Source organism: Hyposmocoma kahamanoa, unplaced genomic scaffold (genome assembly GCF_003589595.1).
Source record: "Hyposmocoma kahamanoa isolate Upper Pololo Valley unplaced genomic scaffold, ASM358959v1 114, whole genome shotgun sequence".
NCBI lineage: Eukaryota > Metazoa > Arthropoda > Insecta > Lepidoptera > Cosmopterigidae > Hyposmocoma > Hyposmocoma kahamanoa.
In genome coordinates, this window is record NW_020653383.1 from 1,844,108 (window position 1) to 1,868,318 (window position 24,211).

Consider the following 24,211-nt stretch of genomic DNA (forward strand, 5'->3'; position numbering starts at 1 on the left):
TATTCATATAATTCACGCAGCATAAACAGTTTTTTATTGGTAACACCTTTTCATAAAACAAGAGCCTTTGAGGGTAGTTTCCGGTATCAGGCCTCTAAATTCTGGAACAATCTGCCTCCTCCACTCAGACAAAGGATCTCTAAATCAACATTTAAAAAACATATAAAAAAGTGTTAATAGAAAACCAGCGTATGCTCTGATGCCGGATGTTCCCAACTTATTAATGATATTTACATATATTTATAACTTTTATTTCACAGTCGACGCCGATACAGGAACGACTGAAAATCAGCGTCTGTTTCGACCGAGATAGACATATTGCTGAGTCGTATCCTTTTCCTCGCTTGAGCCACTACGCACACTTACTAAATTAAATTAATAAGTGTTGTTTTCTTTTTAGTTGTAATTTTTGATATAAGTGTGTGTAGTGTTTACAATTCAGTGAATAAACTTCTTTCTTCTTCTTCTTCTTCTAAGATCGGGTGCCGATGTCGCCACTTTTTATCTTGTGTAATTCAAACTTTACGCTCTATTATCTACTACCATAACTTAAAGATTTCGATTGGGTAGGGCTTAAAACGTGAAAACGATGTAAAACAAATAGGAAGTGAAACTATTTTTTCGGATTTAAATCGCGTATATTTGTTTTTTCAAACAAACCGACGTTTCGGGCCCTTTAAGGTCCCATGGTCACGGTTGACCGTGGGAGTCACCCGTGACCATGGGACCTGTAAAGGGCCCGAAACGTCGTACTACTACTACGTCCTAATACGGACCCCTGGGGAAGTCCGCACCTCATTGGGCGCTCAGCGCGCCTCCCTTCCCTCGTCTGGTAGAGCACCACCCTGTCCTCCAGGTAGTGCTCCAGAGTGATGTGTTTTTAATATTAAAAAAATATTCCATTTTTCATACTATGTCTACACTGGTACTGGTGTTTTATTAAATTAATATACATATTAATATAAATTATTATTATTTTCTTAATGGCGGCCACTAGGCTTGGACCAGTGTCAGTTTTATAAGAATAATATAAAAAATATGGCGATCGTCGCCAGTGTCAATTTTCCATTATACGTTACCACCTTATAGTTACCACGGGTTGGTGAAGCTGTCACTGTCAAGAGTAAATTCGAACCATCAACGAATTTAATAAATTAAATTATGTTGTTTTTTTGTGAAGGATTTATGTAATTTTCTATAATTGTTTCTAATTTATTTTGCATGCAAAAGTAAAATAAAGCTGATTGTATTTTATTTCTTTTTTAAATGCATTTGCTATGGAAATTGAAACAAAGTCAGAAATAGTAATAAGGAAACCAATCTTTCGATTTTCCTGCAGCTTCAATACAACCTTCTTTTATTTTAAACTCATTGGAAAAACTTAAAAATTAAAAATCTCCCCTTTTTGTTCTATATCTATGATTATAACTAAAAAATCGATAGCTATATCAGTAAAGGGTCGTGTTGGCAATTTGCGTTTTTTCAAAGGTACAGGAGGGATAGGTCCTGAAACTAAAATAAATTTTTACAGCTCTTTGCCATTAACTTCGGCATCGTTGTCTATTTATTTTTCGCCACCACACTTTGATATGCAGTCTACTTTTCTTTTTTAAATTTACTTACCTATGAAATAAAGATGATTTGAATATATGAGTTACATACTAATGCAACCACATCAAGCTACAAACCTTCAAACGATACGATCCCGTTTTACCCACATCACCGAATGGAATAGTCCTCCACAGTTAGAGATTATTATCTTTATTACAATAAATTGGTACAGAATATTTTTGGAATATACGGAGGCGTACACGCAGGTCAGTTGTTGGCGCTGTACTATTTCAGATTTAGGTAGATCCGAAAAAATACATCATTCTACATTTTGACGTATTTTGACCACACGAAAAATTGGTTTTTCGATATTAAATAATACGAATTCAACTTATTTTTTTAATTGATAACAAAAATAGAAGATACCGGTAGTGAACTATGAGGAACCAGAAAAACACGATTAACTAAACTTCGTTCGGTAAAAAATCACGAAAATCTGCAAAATTTTCGTAAACCGCCGAGATGGAGACTTAAACACCGCATCACCAGTCAGACCGCGACTACGGCCAGTGCAACCTGGCCGAAACGTCGGGAAACTAGGTACCGCGTGTATTCCCTTTTAGAAATGTTAGTGCAATGCTAAGCGAAAGTTTAAAAGTATATTATTGCTACTTTTTCTGTTTTCACTACGTTCACCTACGGAAAAATCTGTTACATTCGATTGTTATTACATATATTTCAATGAAATTTTCTCTCCCGTGTTCGGTAATAAATATGTCAGGGACTATTAAGTAATTTTATAGTAAGAGAGTACATTTTATTTCTAAAAGGCAGATGATTAAATATGCTGCAATGAATTCCTCCGCGTCTACCTCACACGATTCAAAGCTTAACCACGAAACCATTTCGCCTTGCATTTGCTAAACTATTGAGTTACTTCTCTCTTCACGAGGCGACGAATATATATCGGGTTTGACTTCACTGTAGAATCTTCTGTACAGAGGTCTTGGCAAAGGAGGTAAGTTTTCATGGATAGTCTCAAGGTTGTGGTTGTTTTGAGTTGTATAGTTCAAACGGCGCAATATCCTGTTGTTGTTTACAATTTTTTTCAACCGCTTACGTGTGTAATAAGCCGATATCAAACCAATCATGTGAAATGCTGAAAATAAAATAAAAATCTGTGCTTTAAGAGTGGTTACACATGGCGACTTTTAGCAGCGATGCCAACACGCGCTTGCGTCGCTGCTTAAAATCGCGCGCGTGTGTAAAGGTAGATAATTAATCACTGTATGTAAGCTTCAATGTGGAGTATGTACACAAAAGTGTAGAAAAACAACGACGACCTCGGATGTTCATGCTGTGGGCTCTAGACGAGGAGGTCCTGGGTTCGATTCCCATTATGATGATTTGTAAAATAAATTTCTAAATTAGTTATGTACTGGGTGTTCTGGGAAATGCCCCAGAGTAAATTCCGTTGCTCTGGTACTCATAGTACAGGATATTCCCTAGTTTGAGACCTGGCAACACATCACATAACATGTCCCTGAACTGCATTTAATTTTGGACAAATCCGCATATTTTCTCTATACAGAAGATTCGTGCCCAGTAAAGTAGTAAACTGTACGGATTTGTTTAATAATGTACAGTCAAGATCACGCTGGGCTTTACACAATGGACTTTGGACTGTATTCTACGGAAGTGACTTTTTAAATAAAAAATATTAGACATCACATACGTTGCTCCGATCCCAAAGTAAGTAACTAAAGCACTTGTGTTATGGAAATCGGAAACAACGACGGTACCACAAACACCTAGACCCGAGACAATACAGAAAAGTTTTTCTACATTGACCCGGCCGGGGATCGCATCCCGGACCTCAAGAGATGACGATACCATGAAAACCGGTGAGCAAGCCACTCGACCATGTACGTAGGTCGTCAAAACTTTAAATCGTAAGTACAAACTAAGTGTATTGTTGATTATACTTACCATAATTAGAACAATACCAAATACGTATAATTAGTATCTTCTACTTGTTCTTACTTAATTTGAACTCTAAGTTTTAGCCCGGCCTGTACGTACATATGCATTGGCCGTAGCGGGAATTTGTCAAATCAAAGCAATATAAAGGCAAAATATCAAAGATCATTAGTGGCCAATAAACTTACGTATTCGTATGAGCAGCGCCATAAAAAATGCATTATAACCAATGATGGCAATGAGCGCTGCTATTAGAGACGCTGTGACAATTCCTGTTGTGCCGAGTAGAATCATGTAGGTGGTCACGAGGCATGTTTTAACCTGAAAAAGGATAAAGTATTGAAAAAAGTACCTATCTTTAGTTTTTTTAAGCATTTGTATTCACCAGACCGACGTACGCACCTGAGACGGCTTTACACGCCTCGCCCGTAACTTCGATCATTAAATGGAGGTCAGAATCCAACTTATATACCTAAATTTATTTAGATTTCTGTGGTCATACTAGATTTTTTATTCCAGCTTGTTAATTTTTGTCTGACATATGTTTTAGCGGATCCCACCGCCCGTATTTCAACGCGCCTCCACGCGCCACTATGCGCCACTACGCGCCACCACGCGCCAACGCGCCTTTGGAAGAAGGCCACCCGAACGCGTTCGTGATAGCCCGTGGTTGGTGGATGTCATTATTCAACAAGAGCAGGTCGAGGTAAATTGTTAAGATTTTATTGAATTAAACATACGTAGTTTGTTTTACATATTCATACTATAGGTTCTCGCGTCGCGCCTTTAAAGTTACCCACACTCGGCTGATCCCAACAGGCAGGCACTGGCACGCTGACACGGGCGACCACCGGCACGCTCGGACGGCCCACTTCACACGGCGCGTTGGCGCGTGGTGGCGCGGGGTGGCGCGTTTTGGGGCGTAGTAGCGCGGTGAAAACGGGTAGTGGAAAGCAGCCATTAGGCTCAATTTATTTTTTAATAATTGATAATGAATTGGTTGATTGATAAAATGATTTGTTGTAGTTTCTAATTTGTTAAAATATTATGCTAGTAATCTAATTTGTTAATTATATACCTACTGTCATAGAAATATTACATATTTCTAGGCTAGTATGTATTATTACTTAATTTGGTGGAGGGTGTGCTTGTTGGGATGTATTTGTGTGGGGTGTGTATGTGTAAGGTGTATTTTATGTAATGGGATGCAATGAGATATATGTATGTAACATAAACTACTGTAGAAATATTCTTCCATTACTTGCTTCTTAAAGAAGTTCTATCTGCTAGGTATTGAATCACTCGGGCGATATCTAAACAAAAGAACACCCCCCGGACACTCCATACCACAGTCGAAAGTTATTTACCTACTAATACTACATACATCAAGGCGCTATCTGCACACGCAAATGTGTGCGCGAAGTGGCAGGTTACTCATCACTTTCTCGTACTATTACGTTACTGATCAGAGCGACAACATAGCGAAAATTCTAACGCTATTCTATAATTCTGTTAATAGAATCCTAATAATTACACATGTTCATTACCTATTTATATCGATATTATATTTTTCATTAATTCACCTACTTGAATAATATTGAAGAGTTATTTAAAAAATATATTAAAAGCACTTAAAACGTTATTTGGATAGGTACCTTTAAATGAGGTAACCAAAGTACCTATTTGAAATTGCGTGTCCAAGTTTACCATTGCTTCATAATTAATTAATAATTAGATAGTAAATATCACTACATAATATTTATCCCAATACAAATTGAGAATTCGAGATCCCTTGTCTACTCGTACTAGCTCACGAAGTTATGGCGTCTTATTATATTGATTTAATAAATCTGTGATATATATTACTCTGCACTAAAGAAAACAATAACTGAATGAGTCTCAGACGTAAGTTTTTTTTACTTACTTCGTTTCGTCTTTCAGAAAACTAAAGACACTCCTCTCTTTATCCCTTTAAATGATTATAAATAATAACTATAATAATATAATAATAACGACTATTTATAATGTTCGTGATTTGTGCTGTGTTTACGTTTAAAATGATGTTATATGCTAACGTACAAGTTTCGTAACGAATAAATGAAAACTATATTCACATATCACGGCTCGCCGACAGCCTTGTTGTCGTTCAGTCAATGTGACCGTCGAAGTGCGGGGCGTGGTGCGATATCTAAAGCTAGGGAGGGGCGGAGAGTGTCTTGTTCTATGACTAAAGGTCAAGTCAGGTAAGTGCAGATAAGTGTGGTTGCAAACATTACGGGTGATTGATTGAACACATGTCTGATCCCTAAGGCTGTTCGCAAGGAACTCCGGTACTATTTGATTCTTACATTTTTGTATTTATTGCATTCCCTGTTAATGTTAATGTTATTCTATCGCCTAAAGCTTGCGTAGCAAAGAGTGATGCCTAGAAATAAGGCAGCTTGTAATTACTTTTTAAATATTATTTATGTAAGTGGCCAGTTCCGGAAACTTGCAGTGCGCCCTATGTACCTACTGGTAGACATATCTGCTTCACACTACTGCTTGGCGGCAGAAATAGATAAGGTGGCAAGTGTAGGTACTTTAGCATTTTGGAGCATTTGGAGCATTACTGGACAACCTCTTTCAGAAGGAGTTCTGCTGCTTTATAGGGGGTTAAGCATTTTCTTGATGATGTATTTAGGTGTATCATTATGCGTAAAATATATTATAGGTCAAGAAATGAAACCATACCGTGAAAATTCCGTAAATAAGTATGACACCAGCAGTGACAGTGACGATTAGAAGCAACAAGGACAGACCGTAAACGTTGCTCCATAGCGTCCCTTTTACAACGAAACCTTTTAAGGGACCCTGCATACAAGTAACCTGTGAAATACAGGCGTCAATCTGAAATATGAAAACATGTATTTACTATTTTCACAAGTATACATATATTTATGTTAAGATATTAATATATATATAATACATATAAATATATTTACGCTAATATATATCTTTAATTACTCAATAGCATCCTGGTGTTGGGCAAATATGACCTACTCCTTCCCTTAAAAACAATGCGTATAATATATATAAGTAGGGGAGAGCGGGGCTAAACGTTCCGATTTTCAAATAAGTTGAAATTTTATATTGAAAATGAAGGATTTGATTGTAAATATTGAACAAATGTTTATCGCTTTTTGTAATAGTATAGTCACTTCTACTAATATCTCAATAGTCTTTTTCATAGAGGCAAATTTTTGACAAATTTCACAGCGCAATATTCAGCCCCGCTTTGGGGCGCGTTGTTCCGCCTTTGAGGCAAATTGTTCCGCCTAAATTATGGCAGGATAAAAAGGATTTTCTTAAATAAAATCACCTTTTTTATAATTATATGTATGTAATGTTTATATTATGCATAACTAATTAAAAAAAAACACTATATTCTTATTCATCAGTAATATTATTCAAAGGTCATTTGTTCATCTCAATCACAGTTGAAACACACATAAGTGACTCTATCATCTTGTCTAAATATTTGACACGAGCCCGTTTGTAGTTTCGCATCCTTAAAACAAAGAAAAATGGTCATGAGAATTTTAAGTATGATTGCAGGTCAATTGGGGAAGTTGTTCCTAGGAACAACCAGCCCCTAGAGAGAGGAACTTATGGCCCCAAATTATTTTTTATATATATAATAAGTTTTTATACGAAGACTGACATACCGGCAAAGTAATAGAATCAATGAAAAAAATACTCAAACAATAAGATTCCTAGATGTTTTGACAGCTCAACGCACATAGCCACATTTCCGTCGTCGCCGGAGTAACTGAAATGGCTGCCGGCAATGCGCATCACCTGACGCTTCAACAACGTGCTTCACATGTACTACTATATATATATTTTTCTTGCAAAGTTATTGCTGTGCTTAGTCTCCCCTAACTACATCGTCTGATCAGTTATAATATTCTATTTTCGTCGTGTAAATAACAAAATTAGGGCGTATTCTTAATTATGAGAATTGGTAGAATTCCTACTCTTATTAGTTTACTAAAGCTACATGTGGTGATAAGCCAAGTGCTTTCAACATGTGAAAGCCTTAAAAATAATATGAATTACAAGAAAAAAAACAAATGTATGTGAAGTTTTAATTAATTAAACTCTTTGTTTAAGCATAAAAAGGTATGGATTGATTTCATTTATAGAGTTAAGGAATGACCACCAACAGCGCCAAGACCCATAGACAATAAGAAAAACTAGATGCACCCTAACACCATACGAAGATAACATCTGATGCTAACCAGAACTCGATAATGGCAACGTTATCTTGGGACGCAATAAATAACCACAAGAGAATTGTTTTTGTGTCAAAACAGAGCACATTCCGGGACTGCATCTTTATCTTTATGGCATCCTGGCGACAGACGAGATTCCAGAACATTCTCGAGGATCTACGTAACGACGCGACCCCGCCCTTACCGTCTGGTATAAAGAATCACACACCAGCGGCAACGTGGCAATTCGCATTCAATACCCAAGCTCCGAATCGCTCGAGTTACGGTTTAATTTGTAGTATTTTCTAAATTATATACTCAATAAATCAGCATACCTACTTCCTCATTCGACGTTCTACGTTATTGAAATAAAAAAGACCCCCGACTTTCCGAAAATTATGATGACACATAACTATAGAATCTTTAATTATCTCTCCTGAAAAGATGTCATTTGCTGGTGTGGTCTAATAACAACGTGTGTGGAAATTGATGAAGTTGACGCCAAAACCCAAGAATAAAAGGAGGTAGAATTTTCTACCTTCTTTTGTTTTATGAATATTTGCAAGAAAGCTTTCTCTTTTTCTTGGCCATATACTAAAACCCTCAAAAGTAATTTAGGTGTATTGAACGACAAAAATGCTTATTTTTGTACACTCCCTCCCTGGATTAAGTGCATCAAGTGCGCTTAAGACACCCAAGCGTGAATAAGATAATTTTTTATAAAGATAAAAATACCATTAAATTACGTACTCGCTCTTGCTGGATTAAACGCCTTAGCGGCCCTAAGCGTGAATAAGAAAATTTCGGAAAATACAAAATTAGTCGGATATCTAGGGAAGGCTCGATCATTCTCAGTAATACCTACTTACACAAAACTGTTTCCTGAAAAGTAATGTTACATTACATTACGGCGTGATATCGCCATCACCCAAATCGCACAGTGTGCGTTGCATTAGTGTGATATCGTCGGGGAGAGTGCAAATGAGTCTCCATTTCGGTAATTTAGTGACCAAATCAAATCCGCGTAAATATCTTGGCAACTAAATTAGCGTGATTTACGGAAATCTATTGTTACCAATCCGTAGACAACATAAATTAATGCTTACTGTGCAAAAATGAAAGTCGCAGCCATTGACATAACAGTGTAATAACGTTAAATCCTTCTCCTGTAAAATTTAGTTTGGTGCAGATATGCGCATTTCACCATTACAACATATGCGGATTTGCACTATCTCCGACGATATCACCATCACTCGTATCACACAGACTAAAAATCAGATGCGTTATAAGCATCACTCCGTGCTACTATCATCACATAGCATTACAGTCACTCGCATCACACAGACTAAAAATGAGATGTGTTATAAACATCACTCCGTGCTGGTACAACTACTACTTACTACTTAGTAATATTAGTAATATTACCATCAATCACACTTCACCTGTTCCTAGCATTGCTGCGGCCGATACGCGTCAACTATAGTAGATAGATATTAATTACTTGGTGTGAAGAAACTATTACATTTTTTAATAACGCAAACACAGCAATATAGGGTATCCAGTATTAAAACATATACGTAACCTTTATGTATATTGTAACTGAAATAAATAATACCGTGCATTAATAAAAACCGGTATTCTGTCGGTGTTATTGATGATGTTAATGATGTGTAATGTCACATTTCACTATCGCGTGATATCACAATGTAATATTATTCGCATTACTTACACACCAATAATTGTCAAGTTAGTGTACACTGCCTAACTTCCCTAGTAAATGCCAGGCAAATAAAAGACGAACAATAAATAGTATATTTGTCATCAACATACTCTTACATAAATATAACAACCCAATGCCTGCGCCAACAGTCACAAATTATTCAATAAAATGAAATAGAATGTCCATGCTCTTTAACGCATCAATACAATATATCAACATCCAGGTCATGATTGCTCAGCACATTATCCAAGCTCTTGCTAGCTCTACATTTAAAAACTGTTTGTCTGTAACAATTTGTCCTCGCTAAGGAAACTGAAACAAGGTGGTAGTGTCTCATAGAACGCTTAGGTACATTAAATAATAGTTCAAGGCGGTCATCATTACCGTTTATGATGTTAATAAAACACGTTATAACAAAGATTTTTCGGCAAATATTTAGAGGTAATAGATTCAGATCCTTATGGAGACGTAGGTCGAATAAATAATAAGATTTACTCATTTTATAGCCTAACAATAAAAATAATTTTTTTTGGACTCGTTCAATTCTGCCGATATAGACTTGGTATATCCGATTTCAGATTTTGAGAAGCATTTCTAACTTACTACGAACATATGCACAATATAATATTCGTAGAGTACATTATGAATCCAAGAGACTCAGTTGCCTTATATGTAAGTTTTCTTGTGCAATATTATTTAATAATCGAGTATAGTATCGTGAAATTTAAGAGAATCACGGGGAGAGATTATAAAATGCTTATATGCAATAAGAACGAAAAAGACGTTGCGCGTTTCGCTTCAGCTCGGACTTTCGCATCAGTTTTTTTCACTATTTACATTACATGGACATAAAACTTTTTCTGGCTGGTTTAATGCAATATCTACCTTGTCGATAAATTACCTATGTGGCGACTCTATTATTACAAGGTAATAAAAATTGCCACGGAAATTAGACAGAGCGGGCCTGATTTAGTAAGCGCAATTAAAATATTATCTTCAGACCGGCCTGAGCGTAAAGACCTTTCTTATTATACCGCTGAATATCGCTATCAAAATCTACGAATACTTTTAACATATGATGATACAATGTTCTGGGTCAACAGAAGATTAAAAACCGTCAATTCTTCGCGTACGTAGAAATACATTAATATTAATAAATATTTATTGAACAAAATTAATTCACACATGAAGCATCGTTGTGACCTTGTGTGGTGACATTTAACACCATACACTTTCTCAATAGTGATAAGATTCAATTTCGCTTGCACTTTACGAAATTTTATTTAAACAGTAATAAAAATTCCTCGGATTTAGTTGATTGTTTAGTTTAAGTACTAACTTGGCCCTTCCCAAGACCGAAAGAAAAAGAAGAAAAAACACACACACGCCAGGACGATGAACTTGGTGTCCTCGAGACTTGATGCCTTTAATAACAGTTTATGTTGCTTTTAGCTTAATACGGCGCTGGTATTTGCAAAAGTCGTGGAACAAAAGTTGTTAGATTTCGTATCCAATATAATAAACCCGTTTATTTTGGTGCCATCTCCAGAGACCCGTCTACATTAGAATAGGAATACCAATAATGAAGTCACAATAACTGCTATATAGATGTCTACACAAAATTGCACGGAGATTGAAAAAGTAACATGTTTTAAATTTGGACTGAAGAATTAAAAAAATGAACTATTTTTCTATACACATATAAGGTACATATACAGGTAGATACTCTTCCTTCCAATGATTATTAAAGCGGTAACAAGGAAAACACCATTATTTGTGTTAGGACGCGTTCACACTAGGTCGTGACGTTTTATTTATCGTTGGACGACTGTCGCGCTAGCCTATTCCCGTATCACGACTATCTCTCGTGACTGTGTCGTGGACGATTATTTTATCGTTGAACGACTGTCGTGTATAACTGTTCCCACTAGATCGTGACGACAATTTATCGTTTCACGGCAGACGCCTTGTTAAACGACAGAGTCGTTTGAAGCACTACAATTGCTTCTATGTTCTTTTGGAAGCCAGTGGTGTGTTTTCGCGCCCGTGTGAAATGGATGAAGATGAAAATATAATAATGTATTACTTTTTAAAAAGGCGAAAGAGGAGGCAAACCAAGAAAAAAAAGTATTGGGTACATCCAATGTTATTAAAAAGAATTCCATTAGGATTATGTCAAACGTTTATAGATGAGCTGAAATGTGATGAGAGAAAATTTTTGGACTATTTAATATTTTGTAATAATATGTATAATTAAATTTGAACAAAACTCTATTCACAACAAAAATTTAGTCGTAAGTAGTTTTTGCCCTCGATTTCGAGCTTTATGGGTTTTATCCCGATTTAAACCCGGCGCTAACAAAAAGCCGGGTTAAAACCCGGGCCCATCTCTGGCCACAACATGACGCTAGTGCAAAGCGAACCGAGGGAGCGGGGTATGAGAGGGGAAGTGGGGAGCAGAACACGTGCATACAATGACAAATAAATCATGACGACTAGTAGCTGCGTCTATCTGTCGTCACGTTTTATTTGTCGTTGGACGACTCTCGTTCTAACTCTCCCCATTATCACGACAGTATGTCGTCGTAACGAGAAAAAAAATCGGGAACTGCAGTTAATCGTGTCGTTCTATATGTGAACAACTTCATTTAAATATACAAGCCACGACACTGTAAACTGCACGACGATCTGTCGTCACGACATAGTGGGAACGCGCCCTTAGTAGTGCTTACCAATAAGTAACTTTATTCTTTTTTTTTTAACTATAAAGAGCATGTTTCTTTGTTTAGGCATAAGCATCCAGAAAGTATCAATTTTGTTAAATATTTCTTAGAAACAAGTCACATTTTACCAATTTCCCAGTGTTATGAAATCTTACATTTTTAAGAAAAAGGGCACGTCTGGCTGTTTTAGAAGAGATGGAACTAATTGGGTATAAAAATACCTCTAATAAAAATACATAATTGTAATTAATAAACAATTGAATGTTGCATCATTATCGCTATTGCGGGTACTTTCAAATTTTAAGGATGGTAATCTTCTCTTAGTAGTAGATAAGAAGAACGATGGTAATAATAGGGGTGACGGGGTATACATATGACTAACCGTTCTGAGAAAAAAGAGCGAGCTCATTCTTCGGCCGAGCGTTGAACAATCAACAATTCATGACGATGCCTCATAGAGGCGAAACCCGAATCGGGTATATTGTTCGTGGTAAAACCAATCTGCGACTGTAGCTGCGCTCGCGCAATTTTATTAATTCTGTGTTGATGGAGGGTTGGAAAATGAAATAAGTAAGTACTTACGATATGAAAAATCCCAAATATTGTAGAAACGAAGTCCCAAATCTTCGAATCTCTGTAAATAATAATATTTTAATAAAGCTTACAAAAAATAGAAATATCGCCGTAAATACGAATAATAAGGTAGGTATTGTGTGTTGGGTACAAGTTTCCCATACTTTTTGTATGTATGAAAGAACGGGCTTACTCAACGTTTATTTGCACATAGATAGGCCATACTTATGCAGGCGCATGAAAGTCGAGGAAAGCAAACTATATATAGAGACACACTGGTGCGTTTCTACAACACTGTCACATGAGAAGTAACTATAACAATGTTATTTAACACTAAGCCTTATCCAATATTGTGCGCTTGTTTAATTCAACAGTGGACAAAGGAACACTAATGAAACCTGCATGTCGGAGGAGGTGGAAAAAGAGGCATGCAATATTATTTTTTTTCTTTTCGTGTACTTATAATTTAATGTATCATTTATTCTTGAAAAGAAAAATATCGGTGATGAAACATGGAAGTCAATGCTGAAGGTCACATAACTCTTGAAAGATGTATGTAAAGTGACCAACCTGCAAGTAGTGGGAAATTATCATCTAAATTAAAACGTTTTAGTGAAAATCTGTATACAAAAATAGGATGTCCCTACCTACATGAGTTTATACAGTTACAGTTTACTTTACGCAAAATATACATGCACATACCTTGTACACTTGAACGAACCAAATTGTAGGGCCATTTTATTAAAGCGACACTATTCATGAGATTTTATCGCAAAAAACGTGATTGAATTCATTTCCTTTTTGAATGATAAACGATTTAGGAATAATAGAACTTAAATCGTGTAAATGTCAAAAGAGTTATTTGCTATTGATATATGAATTAAATGCACTGTACAAATGTTTCTTGTGAGTAATCATCAGTAATGAATCACTTTTTCCTGTTTCCTTACATCATTATTTTAATGTAGGACATGCTACATTTTCCGTATTTTGCATCTTAAAATTGTATTTTAACTTAGAAAAACCAGGCTAGCTGGTAAGTTTTTATAACTTGAAAGAGTAACTTAAATCCCAATTGAAATCAAATGTTTAAATTCAATGATAAGCAAAGATAACCGGATCGTAGCAAATAGATATTCAGTGCCGACTTTACCATTGTTGAGGGTGCTGAGATACCTCCGAAGAGCCTGAGTCTCTCACGGCGCAAGAGACGTAATCGGGCTACTGTTTCCCAGCATCATTAAAATTTATGCAGGATTAATTTGTAAATAACTCTGTATAAATGATGTTTAGAAATTTGTCCAGGAAAGTACACCACCACCATGCAACCTTACCTATTTCAACACACAAAACAGTACCAATGCGAGATATATTGCGTTTTAGTTTTGATTGGTAAGGGTAATGGTGAAATTACATGCTCGTGGGACTTTTCAATTTATGTCTCAAGCAGACGGGCGCAGTGGCAGTGCCCCTCAGATCTTTTCAGATTTAAAGTTCTGAGCAGCGCTGCAACTGTTATGGACAGGCGTGTCGCTTACCACCACGTGCACGACTTGTTCGTCCTGTCACTTGATATAATAATAAAATAAATCGCGTCTGTTGCCTCAACGTGGCTACAACTCTCGACAACTACGGATTGAACCAGCAGATCTCACGAATTTCTCTGTGCTTTTTGCGGATCTTTGTATTGGGTTTAAACGACTTTTGTGAGAACTTAATTATGAAAGTTTCTTCACTAGGCAGGTAAAGAAAATAGATGAATATTATGGTAGTAAAAACATCATTATACAATTTGTCCGAGGATGTGGTGCAATCATTTTAAGGGCGATAACTATAATGAATTTTATCGACAAAAACACTCTCATGTGAAGGTCGAATCCACCCCCAAACCCTTGCCTACTTATACACCTGCAAGATGGGTTTACAGATTCAATTACACTACATTTTGGTGTCATTTGAAAGCTAAGAACATTTACTACGTAAAATAACATCAGCAGTACATTTTGTGCTAACAATAATTTTTCAAGTTACTACGAAAACAAGGACATTGACATACTTTTTGACATAGGCATAGGCATTATTTTTTGTATTTAATTGTTAGCTTTTTAGTTGTTCTACAAATCGATACAAGAATTGTCAGTCTAATAGAATATAGTCTAATAATCTATACATAGTCTAATAGAAGTTATTGTTGAATAAAAAAGGACCTCTGCGCAAGCGCATTCAACAGGTAGAGCACATTGAACAGGTAGTTACGAGCGGTAATCATTTTGTCGTTAGTAAGAAAGAGACAAAACACTTTCATTTCAAAGATAAGTAATGAAGAAATTAAATCAAACAACAATTACGAATCTGATACAAATTTGTTTTATCCCCGGACATACTGCATACCATAAAAATAAAATAATATAACTCGATGTTTGCTTGTTTATTTTTTTGGTTTTCTTTTTGTGTTGTGGCCTAGCATTTAATGTTTTTTATTCTATTATTGTATGGGCTCACACATTCTTCGGTATAACTCTGCGTACACAGCTACCTACATTAGCCGCGTGCCGCACTTTAAAAACGAAATTCACACTTTATCTTAGGTAGTACGTTATCAACTGTCCACTGATACACTACATCAAGGAAAGACTTGCCACCATAACACCTGTATTTTCTACCAATATACTTATACTTTTACCACTCACTTTGCAAGCCTTTCTCTGCTATAACACCTGTATGGAGCAAGGTGGCCCATACAATTATATTCCATTTTATGTTACAATAAATTAAAACAAGAAATAAAAATGTATTATTTATTACGCGTATACTAATAAGTAGTACACATTATAACTAGAAGCTGTTACAATATCAAATTGATATCTAGTCAATAACAGTTACACTAAACAATACAATAAGGCACGCTAAAAGGCAGATACTCAAGTCTTCGAGTACAAGTAGACAAATTTAAGGCAGAGTTCATAGAGCGCTTTCAAATTAGACGCATTAGAAGCATTCAGTAATTTTTAGTTGTGACTGCAAAAGCGGAGCGCGCATGTCACGACAGTGGCTCTGCAACAATGCTCCTAAATATTGTATGAAAATCAGTAGTAACGCGGCGGCAGCGCCACTGTGATGCCAGTGTAGAGCTTCTATAACGTCTAAGTTAAAGATGCCCTTAAGTTCCAAATACGCAATTTAAGAATTGTTATGTGTTGTATTCTACTTTATCTCGCATGAGAATCAATCAATATGTGACATAATGCCTTTATTTCGCATAAGTAAAGCATCATATTTCGTAGCCAATTCAGGAAGACTTGTATAGACTCAAATCGTGTAATTTACGTTTGTGGATTATTTTTCTTACACTATCCTAAAAGAAAATCTCGTAATCAAGGGAACTTAAGCAAATAAGGTGTTGATAACCTATATCTCTTTGTCTAATGTATGCAAGAAGATAAGTTTACCATCGTAGGTACAATTACTCTTATGATCTATACACACTGAAAATGCTAATTTTCAGTTGTACAATTTGCATGTTTCATTGAAAATAAAAATGCATTATGTAAAAAAAAATCGATTCCGAATTTTATATAAATGCACAAAAAAATTCATCTACGAAAAATAACTAAATCAATAGAAACATTAAAATACTTCACGAAAATATAAAAGAAAATAATACAAAAAAGTAGAAATTCAATGAAGCACAAGTAAACATAATCTTACAAAGACCTAAAACTCATGGCTGACAAAAATCAAATTTAAAGTTGTCGTAACTTTATGGCAGATTTCACCAAAAATCCTTTACTTGTCCTTGGACAAATTTGATGCAAGATTGTACTTCGTCATTGTCTGCCATCATGCTCTGCAGTCTGTCTTGAACATCGACAAGCAATTCCTTGCTAAGCGAACCTTTTCTCAAAGCAGTCATACAGATACTTGTAAGTGCTCTGAAGCATTGTCTCCTTTGAGAGTTATGTGGCTGGTTGTCCCAAACAGGTGTCGCTTTTACGTAACTCCACGCGAGAAATACGTACTGAAGAACAGACTCCCAATGCTGCGATTCTACTAACATCTTCCCTTGTTCAACCACGCATTTTTTAAAGGCTGACAAATGTATCGCCACACGAGAGTACGCAGGGGAATCTGTCTTAGAAATCAGTCGTGATGTTGGTAAACTTTTAAAGATGTTGGCTTTTAAATAGCTCAACTTTTCTTCAAGCGGCGCTAAATCCGGTTTAGGCATCTCCCGCCTAATTTCCTGTTCAATATCTGGATGTTTATTAGTAATTTGTCTGATCATGTTCACAAGCTGTGTTGGACTTAAACCTTTCAGACCTGCATCTAAAGGGCCTTTGAATTCAGAATCTAATGTTTTATCCAGTCGAGATTTCTTTGCAGGTGGTGTTCCTTTTACTGGGCTAATAAGTTGAAACTTTTGTGGAGTGCTGATGTCAGAGAAATCGATCTTTTCAGGGGTAAGTGGGATTCTTTCGACGTCGCCTAAAAGGAGGCGTTTTCTTGGTGTAGACCGTAAAGTTACTCCAAGTTTTGTAGGAGATACTCTATTCGGTGTGTCCTTGGGGGGCGTGCGCACGGTCGAGTGGAACGTGGAATTACGTTTGAGTTCGATATCTGGAGACCACGTTACTGGAATGCGTTTTCGACCTGAAACAATTTTCAAATATATCCAGTTATTAAGGTATAAATATAAAAGTAAAAATAAAATCGATTTGCATCCACAAAAAGTAGAAAAAGTAAAGAACTTGATTGAAGTCATAGCCCACATATCGTTGGTCCAGATGAACAGGGCATTACTTTGATTTAAACTTTCACGATTTTCACACATTATGGATTTTTAATTCGGGACTTAATCATGTATAAATCATATTTTAATTACTTCAACGTTTCGGACGTATTTCAACGTACATGGTCTCGAATGGACTGAAAAGGCGTTTAGATTTGCTGATAACTGGATTCCATGACGATGACATTTAAACCGTCTTCTCGTCAACCGTCTTTCATAGTCATGGGATCCAGTTATCAGCAAATGTAAACGACATCAAGTATCGCCTGACAAGTTACTGGTTGTCGTGAGTGTTGTGTGTCTGTCTATTGACAACCGTGGTACACAAATAAATAATGAAGACAAGTGCGGGTAGTTAGAAAAACTCGCACGGCTAGAAGATGCTGACACCCTCAACTTCAGTCCCTTCGACATGTAATACGTCCGAAATGTCGAGGTAATTAAAATATATTTTATACATCAAGACCCGAATTAAAAATGAAATAATGAACAGGGTATTATCTCAAAAACAGATTTTTCAAGAGAGCAATTTTAAAGTTTCTTCCAGGATTATTTCAGCCGCTATTGTTATTTGGGTCTCCTCGCCTATATGTATTTAAAGCCTACACATTTTACTGTATTTTCGAATATTTCCTATCCTTATACAGCTCCGTAGTTTTGACAAATTCCTGAAATTGTGACAAATTCCTGAAATTGTTCAGAGACATCTATATATACCCTTTTGAACATAAAATATTTGTGATTCAGAATTTTAACTAAACTATTCATGCTTAAGACTTTTAAATGAAAGAAGGAATAATATTCAATTCGATATAACTTTGAGGAACGTAGTAGTATCTCGAAAAATTATTCTATGCTATAGATTATCATGCCAATTCAATGAAAAAAATGACTCTAAAACTGAACTTCGACATACGCGACTTCGACAACATGTTACATTGACATGATTTTACTCAGACATTACGTTACTTCGACATTATTTTACTCAGACACTACGCTTCTCCGACAACATGTTACATAGACATGATTTTACTCAGACACTACGCTATATCGACAACACAGACGAGGTGTTTATTAAACAAAATCTTTGTACTCTGATAAGAAAAATCATCATTACAAATCCACGTAAGAAATGATTTCTTATATCGATTACTATGACAAAAAAGGACAACATTATGTAATCGGAAATTTATTTTGTTAAAATAAAGAGTTTTTTTTAAAACGGGACAGTATGAGGAAATCCGAAACCATAGAAGATACAACGAAACTATCTTAGGAACCATAAACTCGTCTTTTTTTGGGAAAACAATGTTGGCATAGTCAATTTTTTGGTCAAGCGTGAATTGTCCATAGAAACAAATAAAATTGATCAAAATCTTTTTTAGTGCTGATCAACTCAGAAGTATGAAGAGATCATTTCATTGTATGGGACGAAGAAAATCGGGAGAGCAGAAGTTCGTCAAATTTCATAAAATGTTATTCATTCATTCAAAAATTTTTTTTATTAAATTTGGCTAACTCTGCTGTTCCGATATTTTTCTTCGGGTATAATGAAGTCATTCTTTTAAGAAACTGAGTCTATTAGCATTAAAAAAACTTTGTCACTTCAACTAAAATTGTCAATTTTATTTATTTTCTATGAAAAATATTTTATGGAATTTGATCAACTTCTGCTGCCCCGATTTTTTCGTCCCATACAATGAAATGATCCCTTCATAACTCTGAGTCGATCAGCACTAAACAAAATTTTGATCAATTTAATTAATTATTATGGACAACCCACGCTTGACTAAAAAAAAATATGCCGAAATTGATTTCATAAAAAAAACTTTATGGTTCCTAAGACAGTTTCTTGTATCTTTTATGGTTTCGAATTTCCCCAATTGTCCCATTAAAAAAGACCACCTGTATAAAGTGAAACAAAAAAATATTAAAATAAAATAAAATATACTATTTCAAAAATCCAATCCATTATCCAAAAGTGTGCTTCGAAAAGCAGTTTCAAATTTTCTTCCGTCCCGAAAATAATAAGTTATGTTTTTTCTGTTTACTGTAATTAGGTTTTTGTACATACATGAAATAGTGTAGTAAAAATTTATATTTTAATTTAATAGTTTTTCATTTAAATACGGAAAAATAGTTTCATTTCCTATGTGTAACAATCGCGAAAACTTAATAGTTTTTTGTTACACTTTTATATAAAGTGTTACACTTTTATATAAACTAATAAAATAATTTTTCGATTATGTGATTTTTTTTTTGTTACATTGATCGATATATATAAGTAATATAATAAGAAACCATTTACTAGATGGGTTTGTAATGATAATTTTTCTTCTCAGAGTACAAAGATTTTTTTAAATAAACACCCCGTCTGTATTGTCGATGTAGCGTAGTATCTAAGTAAAATCATGTCGATGTAACATGTTGTCGGAGTAACGTAATGTCTGAGTAAAATCATGTCGATGTAACACGTTGTCGTAGTCGCGCGTGTCGAAGTTCAGGTTTAGAGTCGAAAAAAGAAGGTATTACCTTGAAATAATCGTCTTCGTTTTAGAAATAAAAATTTTTAAAATAACTTACCTTATAATGAGCTCATACTGTGTTTTAGTTTTAATACCCAGTTCAACGAACGACGACGACTTCATGACTACAGCTTCGTGTATAATACTGAATACGACTGTGTTGCTCAATGTTTGGGGCCAAAACACGGAAAAAGTTCAAAAATACTACTCTGCCTCCCGCGCCATTTCACGTCTGATCGTTATAAGACCCTGTTTATCAGAAACATATCGTTTCTTTTAGTAGGACTGCATTTTTAAGTAAAAAGTCCGAATGTTTGAGTTGATACCCTGTTTATCCAAGACAACGGCATATATATAACAAACAATAATTAAATTAATTTTGCACTAATTATTCAATAAAGTATCTTTTTTTACTTCGTTTTTGTTATAATCTTTGTATGGTGTGACAGGCTGGTGTCCGCAACTCGATATCTAGGCGCCTATTTTGCATGTTGTTATTATCTTATACAAAGACCTCTTTGCTGAATGAGCATTTCGTCAGGCGACGGCGCGGGGCTGAGATAACCAGGAGGCAATGCAGGGGAGCGCTCGCGCATGTTGGTGACCGGCTGTAGCGGTGTCACGCGCAGACGGTCTAATCGCACGGGGATCTCGGCTAACGCTGCGCGAGTACGGCGCCCGCCTTCTGGAGTCTGCGCGCCCTCCATCAGGGCAGCGTTTATTCTGTAAAGTTGTAGATACTGCATAACTATTACTAATATGTATGTAAATCTGTCTCAACAACTTCCCCTTGGAGGAAACACATGCCCAGTAAGATATTTACGATTGAAAGTCATCCATACATTAGGACAATCAACTGTGCCTAAAAAGGAAATTAAACATCAATTAGACTCATAATAATTAAGTAAATTCATTAATTGATTGAAGCTACTCAAATTTCTTTGCACTGTTAGATACTATATCAACCCATGTATTTTGCACGTTGAGCAAGAGTCTCTTTTAAGATATTGTTTATATCTAAATATAAGCAGTTGATAATATAATGGAACTCTAAATAAGGAAGTTAATTATCATTGTTTATTAAATCAAAATTGTTCTTCATAATTTCACTGTAATGTTTAAATTATTTTTTAAATCCAGAAGATTTTAGGTCTTTTGATTTAAATTTATGACTGTGATTATAAACCAGCATAAATAGCCATCTTCTAACTAGAAATACCTTTAAATGAGCTAGACAAAAGAGTAGATGAAAACTATAGGTGGAAACCTCTACAAACCTGCCATTGGTTTTCCATTAATGAATAATAAATAAACAAATAATTGAGGTTAAACCAAAGAGTAATTAGACAATATACTCATGATAATACTTTTCCAGTAAATAAACTGTAACATGCTTAATGTTTATCTTAAATTGATGATATTAACAAAAGCTGATGATTAAAATATCAAAATCCACTAAACAGCACTTCAAGCTATACATTTTTGTTTGAATATCACCCTTTGAGCAATGGAAAAATGCTGTTGCCGTCTATTTCAAAGCAAGCGTCTATTGCAAGCATTTCCTTTAATAATTAGGTAATTATTAGTAAATAGAACATAGAAAAATGTTTAAATGTTTCTACTTTACCCTACATACTAGTTTATTGGATGAATGGTAGTTGTGCCAGTGGATTAATTATCAGACTAAATATATTTAAAGCATTTTTAAATAGGTAATTTATTAAACATTTTTATTTTCTTTCTGTACTTATGTTACGCGGGCAATAACTGTACGTACCAGAAGGTCTTATGTGTGCATTTAACTTGAGAAAACACAGACGCGGTTCTGAAAAATAACACTTAGGTGTTAGCGATAATTTTAGTCAAAATAGAGATAGCATAATTTACAAACGAATACTGTGATCATAAACGATACAAAGCTTACTAATCCACAAAACAATACTTAAGAAATTCAAGAAAATTGTTAAATATCGCAACTTAATATTCGAAAAAGTTACGGTAAACTGTTATTCTAGATTGGTAAAAATTTTGCGTAGTTAACACGTAATATTTTTAGATTAATGTATAAATAACAATATTTACCTTTTTTCCTTTCCACCTTAGGCAAAAATATCATTGAAAACGCACTAAAATGAGTAAAAAAATACAATTTCGTCAAAACGAAACAAATCGCAAAATTGGCGCAATTCTTGACAGTTAACTGATTAACTGACAAAAAACTTTAGTGACGCGGACTAGAGTTCTACTCGGGTAAAAAAAATCATCTAAGTCGACAAAAGAATAAAAGAAAATTGACTTAAATTTGATTAGCTGAACAGATTCAAACAAATATAATTATATTATCTTGCGGTTCACCCTTCAGTAATATTTTCATTCATGTGAATGTACTTTTTGTAATTTGTTAGCTATCGGCATTATTACAATTCGATGTTCTGAACAAATCGATGTTTTAACATCACTATTGAAATTCAACTCTAATAAGGGTCGTATTGGAGTGTCCACTTAAAATATACATCGATGTCTTCATTGGATGTAAAACATCGAAACCTTGCATCAATGTATTTTGATGCAAGTGTGCTAGGATCGTATTCCAGAACCCTACTCAATGCTCAAGTCAGGAAATGAGCAGACTTGAGTATGATTTCAAGCATTGGAAATATGACCCTAATGGCAAGGACTTGAGTATGATTTTCAGTATTGAGTAGAGTTCTGGAATACGATCCTTAGTTTAGTAGCACTGGTCAATATAAGCCAGGAACTTAAAAAAAAAGTGATAAGACATATGTTGAGTGTGTGCTTTATTATTTATATTATTGTATATTTATAATACATGGTGAAATAAATGGTGCTAAAAGCTGGTTGGATCATTGCCTAGTAACAGAGGCAGCATGGAGGTCGGTAGTGAGCGTTGGGGTTCTTACCAATTTATACTGGTCTGATCACTTCCCTCTTGAAGTGTCTTGTAGTTTAAGTGTAATAAAATCCAAAATAAAAATAGATGTCAATGTATGTAGAAATATTATGTGGGGTTCAAGGGAACCAGATGAAATTGATAAATATAGTGAATTCTGTAATAATAAATTAAAAAATATTGATTTTCCAGTCGAATTACATGATTGTGCAGACCGTATGTGTCACAGCTTAGATCACAGGTTGATTATAGATAAACTATATCATGAAATTGTTGATATCTTAACACAGGCCTCTATAGAAAGTAGTAATATAAAAAGTAAGAAATTTAATAAATGTAAAATTGTATATGGCTGGAACAAACATGTAAAGGAAGCTCATACACAAGCTAGGCTAGATTACCAAAATTATGTTTTGTATGGTAAACCGGAGGGTGGGCCAATCTTACAAAGAATGCGTAATAGTCGTAAAGTGTTTAAATCTCGATTAAGACATTGTCAGAATAACCAAGAGCAAATAAAGATGGATATCTTGGCCTCTCAGCACTCAGCCAAAAAGTTTAATAAGTTCTGGAAAGGCACAAAAAAACTAAATAGTAAAAATAGTTTGCCTGCAAGCATAGATGGTGCTAGTGATCCTAAATTGATAGCTAATATTTTTAGAGAGGCTTTTCGAGTGAGCTCCGATTTGCCATCGAAACCTGGTTCTAGTTCTTATAGTCATGTAGTAAAGAATCCAATTAATTTCTCTGCGAAGGATGTGGCAGACATTGTGCATCATATGAAGAGAGGCAAGTCCCCAGGACATGACGGGCTTAGTATAGAGCATTTACATCATGCAGGACCTCATCTGTGTAGAGTGCTTTCTATGTTGTACACTTTTTGTTTACGTCACTCATATCTACCAGAGGCTCTTATGAAAACTGTAGTTGTTCCGATACTGAAGAACTCCACTGGAGACACATCGGATAAGAATAATTATAGACCGATCTCCTTAGCTACAGTGATCGCAAAAGTCTTTGATGGATTGTTGAATAAGCAACTTGATACGGTACTGTTGCTTCAGGACACACAATTTGGTTTCAGGGAGGGTCTGTCTACAGAAAGTGCCATATTATCTTTAAAACATACAGTGAACTACTATCTCAAGCGACAAACGTCAGTGTATGCTTGCTTCCTGGATTT

General features: G+C 35.2%; 2 protein-coding genes across 3 annotated transcripts; both read right to left on the reverse strand.

Annotated features, from left to right (window-relative positions):
- Positions 1–1,822: 1,822 nt before the first annotated feature.
- Positions 1,823–13,551, reverse strand: LOC113239707. The gene is made up of 6 exons (XM_026476794.1): positions 13,506–13,551; positions 12,813–12,864; positions 6,265–6,420; positions 3,720–3,852; positions 2,476–2,710; positions 1,823–2,194 (listed from the first exon to the last, which is right to left on the reverse strand). Exons 1-6 carry the CDS (start codon positions 13,538–13,540, stop codon positions 2,191–2,193), a joined length of 615 nt encoding a protein of 204 aa, XP_026332579.1. The 5' UTR covers positions 13,541–13,551; the 3' UTR covers positions 1,823–2,190.
- A 2,073-nt stretch (positions 13,552–15,624) lies between these two features.
- On the reverse strand, positions 15,625–22,302 carry LOC113239648 (tethering factor for nuclear proteasome STS1). 2 transcript variants are annotated; one of them, XM_026476710.1, is made up of 4 exons: positions 22,200–22,292; positions 21,895–21,942; positions 20,632–20,840; positions 15,625–17,453 (listed from the first exon to the last, which is right to left on the reverse strand). In XM_026476710.1, exons 3-4 carry the CDS (start codon positions 20,822–20,824, stop codon positions 16,576–16,578), a joined length of 1,071 nt encoding a protein of 356 aa, XP_026332495.1. In that variant the 5' UTR covers positions 20,825–20,840; positions 21,895–21,942; positions 22,200–22,292; the 3' UTR covers positions 15,625–16,575. The 2 variants fall into 2 exon arrangements, with proteins under 2 accessions (XP_026332495.1, XP_026332496.1); XM_026476711.1 differs by lacking the exon at positions 21,895–21,942 and having other exon boundaries at positions 22,200–22,302.
- Positions 22,303–24,211: the final 1,909 nt, after the last annotated feature.